This window comes from Hesperophylax consimilis, chromosome 13 (genome assembly GCF_061612785.1).
Source record: "Hesperophylax consimilis isolate HC1 chromosome 13, BYU_Hcon_1.0, whole genome shotgun sequence".
NCBI lineage: Eukaryota > Metazoa > Arthropoda > Insecta > Trichoptera > Limnephilidae > Hesperophylax > Hesperophylax consimilis.
The window spans coordinates 4,364,916-4,378,700 of record NC_142848.1 but is presented as its reverse complement, the minus strand read 5'-3'; the positions used below and the strand labels follow the sequence as shown (position 1 = coordinate 4,378,700).

Sequence of the window (13,785 nt, the reverse complement as noted above, 5' to 3'; positions counted from 1 at the left end):
CTTTACATAAAGAGAATTGTTTCCAACGATTTCATACTTTCAAACAATATTAGTGTTTAGTGGTATGTATTTTAAAAAATATATATACTATGTTGAATGTGCATAAAATGACTAAATCGACAATACGACAAAAGTGCAGTTTTTTTCAATTTTTTTAAATTTAAACTTATATGTATATCATAAATGTTTCTTCAAAAATATAAAAATTTGTGAAAAGATCATAATAAAAGATTTCGAATAAGGTAAAATCCTGAAAATTTTATTTAAATTTGATCAATAGTTCAGAAGTTATAGCTATTTTACATGAAACGGAATTTTGCGCGCGAACGTGATAAAAATTGGCCGCTTTTTGGCTACGGCGTAGATTGATTAAAAAACCCCCCGCAAACATTGTGTTAAAACAATGCATAAATAATCACAAGCACACACAGGAGACAAAAAATAGTTCGGTTGAAACCACGAAGGACGGTTTTGTTCATTACTTTTGTGTCAAGGTTTTCTCACAAACTCTCTTATTAAATAAAACTCCGGCTCAACAAAACACTTAGAACTTTAGTGTGGTAGATTGACAAAGGGCTCTGATATCTTAGTTAGCAGGCGGTTGGAGTAATCGTGACCCGACCTGGAAGTTTCCACATTATTTTTCATAAATTCGGTCTCTACAATACTTGAAAGCTAAACGCCATCTATGGGTAACTTAATGGACTAATATACTGCCATCTCTGGGTGAGTTCTTACACTAATATCAAGGATATTACAATTTCGAAAGGTACCTGGTTTAACAGACGCCAAGGAACCAATCAGCATATCGCTACGCCACTGAACTATACAATACTGTGTGGCGTTTGGCGCGAGATGGGTGGTTCGGTTCAATATGTCTGTGGTTGTATCGCACTATCGACCTTTGTCTGCCTCAGGTTATTTCTGATGCACTTGAACGTTGAAGAAGCCATCTGGACTAAGTAATGGGCCAGCATATTAAATTAATTTTCTGATCTACTTTGACCCTTTTAGGCTTCAACGGTTTCTAAACATTTTTTGTTATTGCAGTTTTATGTTATACACTCCCGATTTTTTTAAATTATAGATACTGATATTCTTTCACTCTCGATTTTTTTAAATTATAGATACTGATATTCTTTCCCTCCCGATTTTTTTGTAAATTATAGATACTGATATACTTTCCCTCTCGATTTTTTTGTGAATTATAGATACTGATATTCTTTCACTCTCGATTTTTTGTGAATTCTTGTGATATTATTTCACAGTAAAATTTGAGGTTTACGGGTGATTCGTTATAAATTATAATTTTAGATCGATTTTTCTATGTCTCAGCGTAATAATATATTTTTAAGGTTATTATTTTGACTTTTCTATCTTAACCTAATTAAATAACAACACGTTCATAAATGAAGTGTATATTTAACAACAACAACAATTTCGTAATTTGAAAATTAGTTCTCGAGGTATTCTCAAGTAATTCAAAGAAAATATTCTTATCAACTAACGGTAATGTATTATTGAAGATATTTCATTTCTTTTTCCTTTTATTACCTTAGAAAGCTTGTAAGAACGATGTACCTCTTGGTGGACTGTACCGTAAAAAGCTTTCTAGAGAAGATGATGTCTAAAAATCATGAGATGTAATATATAATGGCCCATTTACAGCATTCCTTAAAACGCTATTAATAAATCTGACCAAAGCTTTTTAGATACGCCTTTTTCTGTCTTCCACTTCACTCCAAATAAAAACGGTATATGCTTCAGAAATGGACGATTTACAGACACAAGTGCTAGTTCAGCTATTTTAATTGTTTGTAAGCTCTAAATAAAAATGGAAACATAATATCATTCCACATTCTTACGCATCAATTTAGCCATGCTTAGTGATCAGATCTGAATAGCCAGATATTTCCTGAACTTCCCCCCCATAATGCCATAAATGCCATATTCACTATGGCTCCGGGCAGTTGACTTATGCAGCGATCACACGAGGACAGTACAATACTGTTTTGTCTCAGCTCCGGACACTCTGTCCTAGTGTGAAAAGTAGTTTGTAAGACAGAACAATGAGCCAAAACACTATCCCAGAGATAGACGGGTAAGCTATCTCCGCAGTATAGTTTATTACCCCAACCACCGCGTCCGGCCGCGTTGTCTGCGTGCAAACGCATTTTGACAAAACAGTAGGACAGTAGCCAGTCGCTCCGCGTGTTCGTAACTCGGTGCTCGGATTTAGTATTTCGCGTAACTGGGACACTACAATACATCTTAGTAAAAGACCGATAGAAAGATAATATAACGTAACGCGCGTCGTCGTATCTCGTATCTGTGACAGTGTTCCGCGTTTGAACTACAGTAGAATTGTTGTATTGTCCCATTGTCTTGCCCTGCGCGGTTGTGGCTGTTCACGGGTCAGGGACAGGGAACTAAAGAATTGTCCTCTTGTGATCCCGGCATTAAGCAGAAAAAACATTTCTTCTATTATTTCAATTTTTTTTGTCACCGTAAAAAATATTACAAGCTTCGTTTGATTTTAAATTGGGAAAAACAATTTCGCCTTCATTATTATACAAACGAAGGTAATATAACAATATCAGGTCTTAACCCTTCGAGAATGAGTTTCCCTTATTTTGCGTATTTACTCGAAGGGGAGATGTTCTAAAAATACACAACCCAAGAGAATATTTCAGAAACAATAATTCATAAAGGATAACAAATTATTATAAGCATTAATCGTCGGCGGCATTTATTTTTACTCGGGAGATATTTTCAATTTGTATGGATATTTCAGGCGAGTAAATTATACTTATAGTAATTTGTTATCTTTTATGCTATGCATAAAAAGCTTGTCTTATAAATCTATTTATCATTAATTAATTTATCTTTAAAAAAGTAATAATATTTGACAAGTCAAAATATTTCACCAACAAAGGTAGATATAATATGTCTCGACGCCATCTAGTGGGAAATTTAGCACTAACAAAGCCTTTCCTACAAAATGAAGTTGGTTGTTTACAGGTGAAAAAATATAATAAGCAGTAATTGTTGATTGAAGTACTAGTACATATTGTATTATTTGGCGTGTTGGAAATAAGCCGACGTAGCTCAGTGGTCCAGAGCACCTGACCGGACATCAGAAGGTGCGGGTTCAATTCCCGTCGGCGGCATTTATTTTTACTCAGGAGATATTTTCAATTTGTATGATGATATTTCAGGCGACTAATTATTGCTTATAATAATTTGTTAAAAATTAGAATTGATTGTGTGAAGAATTCGGACAAGCAATAAAGTAGGTACCTGTATATAATATAATATTTTATCAGTAAATTTTAACTGGTGTTTTCAAAATTGGAACTGATTTGTGGACAGTTCAGACTATTCTGTTGTTTTTCACGGGTCTGCGCTAGTAATTTACTAAAACTCTTACAAGGTATACCACGCATTACACCTCCAGCTCTTGCCCCTTGATAAACAACACGTGTACCAGAGAGAGACGCTTACTAGTAATCCTAAACCACAAGGTATACCGCTGATGTAAATTGTAACCTCTCTCCCTTCATCATGGACGACGCATGTAGGTAGGTACCTGATAATAGGAGACTACATAACAACTGTGCCCTCAGCGGCAGAGCATCCCTTTAATCGTTCCTCAGTGTTACCGAACCAATTTCGCAGTCCACTGAACTTGAATGATGTTTTATCAATATCAGTGGAGCAATAAGTATTCTGCATCTGACAGCACTCAGATACATCCATCCTTTGAATAAATATTACGTAATGGAGTGGCTTATCAGTAAAAGCTCCATTTTATGAAGTGTGCTCGGCCCATGGAAAAGTGCCCACATCTACTAATAAATCTAAACATGAAACGGAACAAGACACAGAAAAAAATAAAAGATAAAACCATATTTATTACGTCATATTTGTCGATATCATATTTCAAATTCAGAATTAACAATATTATCTTGAAACTAATTTTTCCCATATTTTTTGCAGCTTTCTTTTTGAACGGTCACAAAGATCTTAATAGTTGGTTTGTAGCCTATTATACAGGGTGTATCGGCACTAACCCGACAAACTTTAACCAGCTATTCCTTAGCACATTTGGAGTAAAAAATGTTATGGGCACTTTGCTGTCCGGTAGCATTTTTTTTTCAATTAAAAACAAAATTTTTTAAAATTTCCACACTACATCACTGTCATTGGCATGCGTTTCGTGTTCAACAGCTGTTATAAGCAAGTATGTCAAAAAGCGTCTTCGCTCTTTCGCACACACTAAATAATAATAGTTAAAAATGAGACGAATGGTGCTGTGCTATTTCGTTGTGACTGTAAACGTGCGCCAATATAGGTACACACGTGCATTATTCAACGGAATTCGAATAAAATATTTGCCAGATGGGTTTTCAAACTTTGTCAAAGGATAAAACAGTGGTGACATGTGGTGAAAATATGAATAATAAATTTTTTATTAAAAAAAAACGTTACCGGACAGCAAAGTGCACATAAGATTTTTTACTCCAAATATGCTAAGGAATAGCTGGTTAAAGTTTGTCGGGTACGTGCCGATACACCCTGTATATTATTAGTGTCTCGGATAAACATATCTATTTCTATTTACATTGCACACCTATTGACTTTTTCTAAGAGTATAAATAAATATTATTTTTTTATTGTAATAACTTTGAAGGTTATAACCAGCAATGTAATATACCATTAAAGAAGAAGATACTACTAATAAATCCTAATGAAACATGAAACAGAATAGGACACCCAAGAAAAAAAGGTAACGGTCTCAACTGGGAATCATAATAATAATAAACATATATTATATTTAGGTCCCAATGCCAATGCGTGTCTTGTTCTTTTTATGTTTTGTTTAGAATTTTGTTGAATAATTAATTATCTCATATTTTAGATAGTGCTTTAAAGAGTGAAAAAACGTAAGAATTTTGATGCAAAAGGGTTAAATTTTTGGTTCCAAGGGCACGATACGATGTAATGAAAACATTATTTTATAATATCAATGACCTTATATATTGTTCACTACTCTCTCTCGCGAATGTTACTCAACCTTCGTAAATGTTAAGAAATTCAGTATCACTAAACCTTCCCCCGGTGAATTGCTTGGAAGTTCGAGGATTATTCTCAAAATTAGCTTAGATCACATCGTATTCCCTGTGCTACTAATTTACCTAAGGTGTTTGGATTTAGTAACTATCAAATAAACGACGAGCTTATTGGCATAGCTGAAGATTAAGGTTGGAACTTAATTAATTCTAGGTTTCTATGAAGGGACGAAGGCCGAACCCAAGCACGTGCTTTAAATACTATAAAGTTTACTAAATACTTCAACTTGGTCTTAGATCGCATAGTTTCACAGTCAAAGGTCTAAGCCATGTTCTGTTACCGGTTCTGTGGGAACAAACCTCAGGTTTAGGATCACAGGGGCCTATCTACAAAAACATGGTTTTTAAATAAACGCAAATAAAGATTGGCATGCTCGTAAGTACAACTGTATTAGCCCAGCTACACTACTCGCGAAGTTGATCGAAGTTGACCGAATACGATAGTGTGGGCACGAACTTCGCTTCGCTTCGGGCAACTTCGCTTCGCTTCGCCCGACTTCCGATTGTTGTCGGTAAATGCGCCCGAGTCAAAGGACTCGAAGCGTCACGGCATAAATAAACCAATCACTGCTTGGTTGGACTGAGTTACTCGCGAAGTTACACGAGTGTTTGGGCACGCACTTCGAACTTCGGCTAACTTCGTCGAGGACTTCGTCGAAGCGAGTAGTGTAGCGGCCGCTTATCACTTAATCCAGTGATACTCAACCTTTTTCTTCTGCGGGCCACATTCATATGTTTGTAAAGCTACGCGGGCCGCAACACTATACTTTTTTTTATTATTCGAAATTCATGGGGGGGGGGGGGTTGTTAGAGAATTTCTGTAAAACATAATAATTCCCCACAAAAGAATTCAAAAATGAGTGCTCCCCAAAAAATATTTGAAATTATGTTTAGTAGACATCGCCTTCGTTGGTAGTAACACTGGTAACCATTTAACTTTGGAACTGTCAAAAATTTATGTGTTGCCACGAGCAAAATTATTTGCGCGTATATTTGTCTGTCAAATCTTTGTTTTTTAGAGATAGATCTAGCGTGTGCAGTAGCAACACTCTTATACCATATTATATTATATAGATAGTATATTATACTTATACCATCCTCTTCGGGTTTCAATGTCTATAAGTCAAAGTCGCAATTAATCTCAAATTAACGTGATATAGAATGCCAGATTTTGTAAATCATGTTCCTGATATTAAATGTATTGAGGGCCGCACAAAATAGCTCGGCGGGCCGCATGCGGCCCGCGGGCCGCAGGTTGAGTATGACTGACTTAATCGGTTATATGTACGAGACAGAGCTTCATGTCACTAATGTGATTATGGCAGTTTTTGTAGTAACCCAAGCCGCCGAAACTAGCTCTACGTTTGGAGCTTTATTATTTACGCAAATCTGCATAAAATTTATAGGTAGGTAACTTTTATTTTATTTAAATCTTCTTGGCGTAGGTACTAATTTTCAGGTTCTACCATTTTCATTATGTAAATCTAATCCTCATCTGGACCAACCCCTGATGAAGTAACTTTTTACGCTGAAAATGTATTAAAGTTGGTTGGAATAATCTGGACCCTGACTTTGAGATTCTCACGTTATTTATTATCCTATTATTCTCGACAGCTAACGCCATCTATAGGTAGCCTATTATACTCATCTAGTGCCATCTATGGGTGAGCTCATATACTAATATCAAGGCACACACTTCTAAACACGAGGTATTATGTTTATTGTCATTCCTGTGCAGATTTCTTTTTGTATTAGTGAAATTTAATACATTATATCCCCGGTGACAGACCACAATATTCATAATATGAAACATTGCTTGAAACGACTTTAGTTATTTATTTATTGAACGCCCCTGGGTCATTTACAGACATAATACAAGTCGAAATTTGACATAATGCAGAAATATAATTTATAAAAATACATATAATAAATGTATACTTATAATGAATACTTGGAGCAGGTGGATGAGATTGTGTATTTGGGAAGTATGTTTGCAAGAGGTGGAATGGCTAGAAAGATGGAGAGAAGGTAAATGCAGGAAACTGAATGCGGCTGGCGCTAAAAAAAATCGTCCAAAGAAACGAAGCTAGCATTCCACAATGGAGTGCTGGTACCTACCCTGATGTATGCCCTGGGGTGGTGGTACACATGCCCGCCTCCTAAATTGTGAATGCCATACCTGTATGGCAGTGAGGCATGGATTTGGCAGAGGAAGGACGAAAGCAGACTGAATGCTGTAGAAATGAGATCCCTGAGGCGTAGGGGCGTAAAACCATGTATAATCGTGTGAGAATTGTGGATATAAAGATTGGAAAATGCAAGGCTGATGTAAGCGTAGTGAGTAAGATTAAGAAAAGGACGCTTCGATGGTTTGGGCGTGTAGAGCGAATGAACGAAGACAGGAGTGTAAGGAGAATATATGACGCGAATGTGTATGGTAGAAGAAGGCAGTCAGTCAGTTTGGACCAATTTGCAACTTTGCCAATCGCCTCACAAATTTCCCCAATATTGGAAATGCTTTCGAAGCTTTGTTTGGCGTATGTGTGGTGTTTTTAAAAAACTATTCCATTTCTGTTGAAATTATCATCATTGGTTAGTATTATATACCTTCATATATCGTTGGTTGAAAATTAATATAATCCGGGATTTGCCCATTATCTCTTCTGCTTTCTGCTCTCCGCGTCAAATTACCCATTCATACATTATTTATACAGAGCTTTCAACGCCAAAAAGCTTAAATTCGTTCTACCCTTTACCTTAAAATACGATTCTTTTTGTTGAAAAAGCTGTTATTCTCTAAAATATATATTTTTTAAAAGAATTATTTTTAATATAAAAAGTCCAGTTTTCCCGATCACCAAGTAAGGCAACTATGCTTACCATAACAATTACACCACAAACTTTCTTTAAGAACGGTGGCACAAATTCTTTAAATTTCATTAATTCATACACAATATATTGAAAATATAATAAGACTAATGTATTTTCGAAATGTTAATGTTATATATACACAACCGAAAGTATATTGTTAATAATAATGACCTTATGTATTTCGACAATTCTTTGCATTTTGGGGCGAATTCCACTTAACAATGATTATATTTACGCAGCACCTTTTGAAATAATATAATAGAACTACATGTCAGGACAATATAATTGTATCCATGTATAACGTATGTACATACTATACACTGTACGAACACTGTACAATGTACACACTCACGTGTTGTGTGTTGTGCGTAATGTATTCGGACCGGAGTTTACAGCGAAACCATCTCTGCGTGATAATTTATCTGCGCTGTTCAATTTTATTGCGGGGGTGTCTATCAACCCCTCGAGCCTCGTTCAAAGGGGGAGTCTTTATTTTTGAATCTGACGGGCGTCATTTGAAGTTGTACCATTTTTCCTGGCGGTATTTGTTTGCCTAGGTGACTACTTACTTGATGGTTAATCCATTTCTTGGTATGTCAAAAATAAGCTTTAGCTTATGTACCACGGACGGCCTATATAAGCGAGTGCACGGCCTTGAACCAAGCAGAGATCCTTAGCCAGTCGTAGGCTCGAGACCTGATTCTGTTAGCGAGATGTCAACACCTGATAAGCTAGATGTTTCGTCCCTTTCAGCGAGGTTGAAGAGTACCTAGAGAAATTCTTCTATATTCGAAAGACTACTATTTACTTATATATACTGTTTTCTTGTATTTAAAATTATATGGCTATGATAAAACTGTTATAAAGTCTTGCTGTGTATTATTTGTAATACGCCATTTTATTAATTCGCCGTGTAAGGTTCGAGTCTTTTAATCTGTGTGTAGGATTGAAGTCAAATCATTGGCGTTCGGAATGTACAGATACCACAAGCACAGCCATTAAAAGTTAGTTTTTTTTACCTGTTTTAGTCCTAGCACTTTCGCTGTATACATTTCTTTAGGGTTCATTTTTAAATAAATAAAATATCTACACTGTAACAGAAAACAACTGATTTTTTTGTATTTTCAAAGAGTTGCTGTACAATCATGTTTTGATTACGTATATATCGCATATGAAACTCTCTAACACATTGCGTGTGTAAGTACCAACATAATACAAAATAAATTGATAATAAAGTGCCATCAATAAAAACTCGAACTTCAACGACTGTGTTACTCAAAATTTACCTTTGAAGATGTCATTATTTTAAAATTACGCATTTTTAGAATTTTATCATATTATTTCTTATCGAAAAGGCGTCTGAATCTGATGAAGCATGCCTGTAAAGCGTTCTAGCGTTCGCGTCAACTGTCTCGCTACAAAATTCTCCGCATCGAATATTGAACTCTCTCGTGAATAAGGCTTTAATTTACCCCCGATCCTATAATTCTACATAAATTGTACCCCTGACCGGGATACAGTTTCTCCCCCTCTAGAATTGCCCTTAATTGCCATCGGAAATTATGGACACACTTTTGGAGCCATAGATCACTATCTACATGAATATCTATAAATATTTTCTAATTCAATCACAAAGTCATGTGTTGAATAAGGCTTGTTTGTTTTTGTATTTCACTTCTTTCCAAACAATAATTATATAATATCTGAACTAAATTGCTTCAAAATACACGCAGAATTCCAAACAGCTCTAAATTGCTCCAAAATACACGCACACTGGGCATTTAGGTACCTCAACACAAAAAATTGCAATAATTTGTAGTGGGTAGGTACTACATTTTTTCTCAAATCTCAAATTAGTTCCCATAGAATAAAGAAGAAATAGAAGTATCTTCCATGTAAATTTGAATGCATTTATGTTCCATTTAGATCAATAGCCCATCGCTCTTTCTCACTTACAGCGGCCTGACATCGTAGATCTCAATCTCATTTGAATTTCGCAAACACAGTTTTGTAAATTTAACCCTCGATTGGGAAAATATTTGGATCACGAAACACTAGTCTATTATTCTATGTTAGTACCGATATAGATAAATGTTCTTGCCTCTGAAAGCTCCGTTGCAACCTCTCTTTCTTTTACACGCAACATTTATGAAAAATACCAGAGAGGGATTACAACGGAACTATCGGCGGCAAGCCTTTATGTAGAAAGTAGGTACTATAGGGTCGCGGGTTCCTGATTTATATTACTGCCCAATTCGTTTGCGTCCCTTTCCGTTATGGACTGACACTTTTACGTAAATTACCGACCATTGTTTGTGTCGTTTTGCCCTTTGTATAATTATGTTCCCGAGTCAACTGGCGACATGATCTTATCTAGAATTAAACACAAGCATCGCCTGGAATCTTGTTTCGACTGATCGATCGGACGATTATAACTGAATCTACATCTAATAAATAAGGCAAAAGGGAGGGTATGCTTATTTATCTACTATTTATATGATTATCTGAATCCGGTCTCTGGATGCATTCGTAGCGTAATGGTCTACGCTCTACGCCTTTTGACTTTGAGTAGGGACCTAAGGGTTCAATTGACATCGCGGCCAAAAACAATTCATATAGGTAGGTATTTAAATTTTTTTGTGCGTTTATAGTTGGACGATCTATACAAAAATGGATTATCGTTTATCTGGTGTTTAACATAAATTAATTATTAAAATATGAAACCATCATTCCAAACGAGGAACTACTCCATATTATATCATAATTAGAGACACGCATTCATAGCTTTAATTTTTAGGAAATGTAGCATTAATTATTGAAAAAAATAGCTTTTATAGCTTTAATTTTGCGTTTTCTAAGCGTTTATAGCTAAATAGGATAACATTAAGGAATGGGAGTCGGAAAAAGGGGAAAAAACAATAGAAAAACAATTAAATTAGCAAAATCACTTGAAACATGTTTATTGTATTATTGATTGAAACTCAACATGGCACATGTTTCTACAGTAGAGTGTGTCATGTTCGTTCTACGATCTGTCAATACAAGATTATAGCGACTAAAAAATCTTATTTATTATCGCTAAAAACACCATTTATCGCTTTAATTCGCGAAAATATCGATAATGCTATGAATGGGTGTCTCTAATCATAATCGTTAGATATTTCACGTAAAACTACATGTATGACATTTGTATGAAAATTTTCGCAATTTTAAGGCTTTGGTGAAATGAGTATACAGAGATAAAAACCCTTCATACATGCTTTGAATGCTGCGAATCCCTTGTCCCAAATTCAAAAATATTAATAATAATTTATTTATTCCAAAAAATCTTAGGGTTTTTTTTTTCTTGCCGTAAACATCAATTTAATGACACCGTCCCGTCCTCACACATAAAATTTTGATTATCAAACTCTACAACTTTTTGTTATTTGCGACCGGCCAGGCCATCTTAAGATATCCGTAGCAGAATACAATCGGTTCGGTCCCAAATGAATAAGTTGTTAAGAAAATTTATTGGAATTTAAAATTTTCGATGTTTTTCAACCCCTATATTCAAATTGTCCCTTATTTTGTGATTTGACGTAATATTCGCCCCTACCCTGTCACATCAACTGTCAGTGGATTGAAATATTTTCCTGTTGGTGACAAGACCTAGTAACTACTAACCAGTCTAACCGCACAACCGCAGTAACCGAACTACTAATCCATTCCATTTAATAACAACGCTTTAGCACGCGCCGGGCGTCATTTATCCATTACAGCTATTATAGCAGTTCCAAAGAGAGGTCGTACGTACGTCCTACGACGAAAACGTCTTGTATGATAATGAAATAGACAGACGATGCTTGAGCGATTACGTCACGCAATCGTCATCGTACACCAACTCTCTCTGTGTAAGTTGCATATTTAAAAAAATAATGTGTAAAAGGTGACTTTTGCCAGTCATTTTATGAGTTAGTGATTTCTGCTTGCACGCCCACGCGCTGATATTAACCGATATGAGAAAGGGACTCTCAGTGGCAGGACTATTATTTTCTAAACTGATTTGGTATTCTGATTGTTTCAGGTGTTTCCTGCAATGCGGGAAAGGTGGCGCCCGCTCCAGGCGGCGCTACTGCTCTGCTTGGGGGCTCTGTGCAACGGCCAGGACTACTCCAGGGGCTCCTCCCCAGGTTCCTACGATCCCAATAGCCCCAACTTCCCCCGTGACCCCAACAACCCTAACTTTCCCCGCGACCCCAACAATCCCTACAACTTCCCCGACAGTCCCAACTTCCCACGTGACCCAAACAACCCCAACTTCCCGCGTGACCCAAATAACCCCAACTTCCCACGTGACCCAAATAACCCTAACTTCCCACGTGACCCAAATAATCCCTATGATCCCAACTTCACGAGGGATCCTTTAAACACGAACTTCTACAACACCCCGGATCCGCTGAATCCGAACGGTGATCCCAATTACTCAAACAACCCGAACGATCCCAACTTCCCAAACAGTAATCCCAACTTCCCAAACAGTAATCCCAACTTCCCAAACAGGGATCCTTTGAGGGATGAGACCACACAGGACGGTTTCAATAACAGGAACGAGTTTCCTGACAGTTCCTACAACAACAGAGACCGGGATACATATGGAAACCGGGAAGGGAATCCCAACCCTGGATTTCCCAATGATTACGGCGGCGGTGGACAACCCTGGCAGGATTCCAACCGACTAGGAGGTGGAGGAAGTGGTTATGATGGAAGACCTCCGCCTCTGGAGTCGAGCAGTGTCATCATCAACGAAGCGTAAGCAAAAAAATAATTACTACCTTTGGATGTGATTTGAGTTTTCATTGACTATTAAAAAAACGATTAATTTTTGGGTCAAATTGCCGAGCACTTATTTAGAACCGGCTTTGTTTTTGTTCGTGAAGTCTTGGGAAGACCCAAATCGACCACGCCTAATGTAGCCAATTAAAATCCACAAAAACCCCATTAATATTAATAGAGACTACGAGCTAAGCTTAATAGTTCTTGGTATCTGGAACTTGACGGCTACACCCAAAGTAAACGCCGAAAACCACATTAGTTTATTATGCTGAATTACCGGTCCTAAACACATACTACACATTTGCCCAAACGATGGACACTGTAATGCTGTCCGAAATATTGACTAAAGAAGGAGGAAGTTAGTGCTACACGGCATAATAACCCAAAAATTAATCTCGACATTACTACACGGAGAAAAATTAATATTGATAATTTATTATGAATCTCTTCAAATTATTGGTAATTCGATTAGCCTTACGAATGAATTAACAGATTTCCTGATAAACCTTTAATAAATTACGAATATAATATTAATGTCAATCAGTTTAACGGGACTTAATTAAAAAACTGTAAAAAAAATAAACAACTACTTTACTTGTTCAAAAAAAAATGATGTCGGAACACGTGTTCATGAAAATCCAAAATTTTTTGCACTATAACGAAAATTCTGTGTATCGTCATGATATATCAAGGCAAATCGATAAAAAATTCTTATGATAAAACATTGATGTTGTATTAATAAGGTTTGTTAATTTATCGTGAGGCCAAAATTTCTCTCCGTGTACCTTTGTACTTAATTCGTTTAATAAATTGAGATTGTGTTAATAAGGAATAAATTCTATATTTCATTCCACAAATGCGGACAGGCCAGGGTGAGTGAGAGTACTGTTGTTTAATTACAGCTTTGAAAACTTACAAACATCACTCAAACTCATGAAAAGTCCAGTTTTTCACTGTACCAACATAC

The 13,785-nt window shown here is 36.3% G+C and overlaps 1 protein-coding gene across 2 annotated transcripts in view; it reads left to right on the top strand.

Annotated features, from left to right (window-relative positions):
* The window catches only part of Mcr (macroglobulin complement-related), a 155,827-nt gene that overhangs the window by 99,427 nt on the left and 42,615 nt on the right, over nucleotides 1–13,785 (top strand). For both annotated transcript variants that reach the window (XR_016303000.1, XM_089638742.1), the window contains exon 2: nucleotides 12,070–12,794. Coding sequence is in view for 1 of the 2 variants with exons in the window: in XM_089638742.1 (XP_089494868.1) it covers nucleotides 12,082–12,794 (713 nt within the window). In the remaining variant the exon portion in view is untranslated. The remainder of the gene's footprint in view (nucleotides 1–12,069; nucleotides 12,795–13,785) is intronic.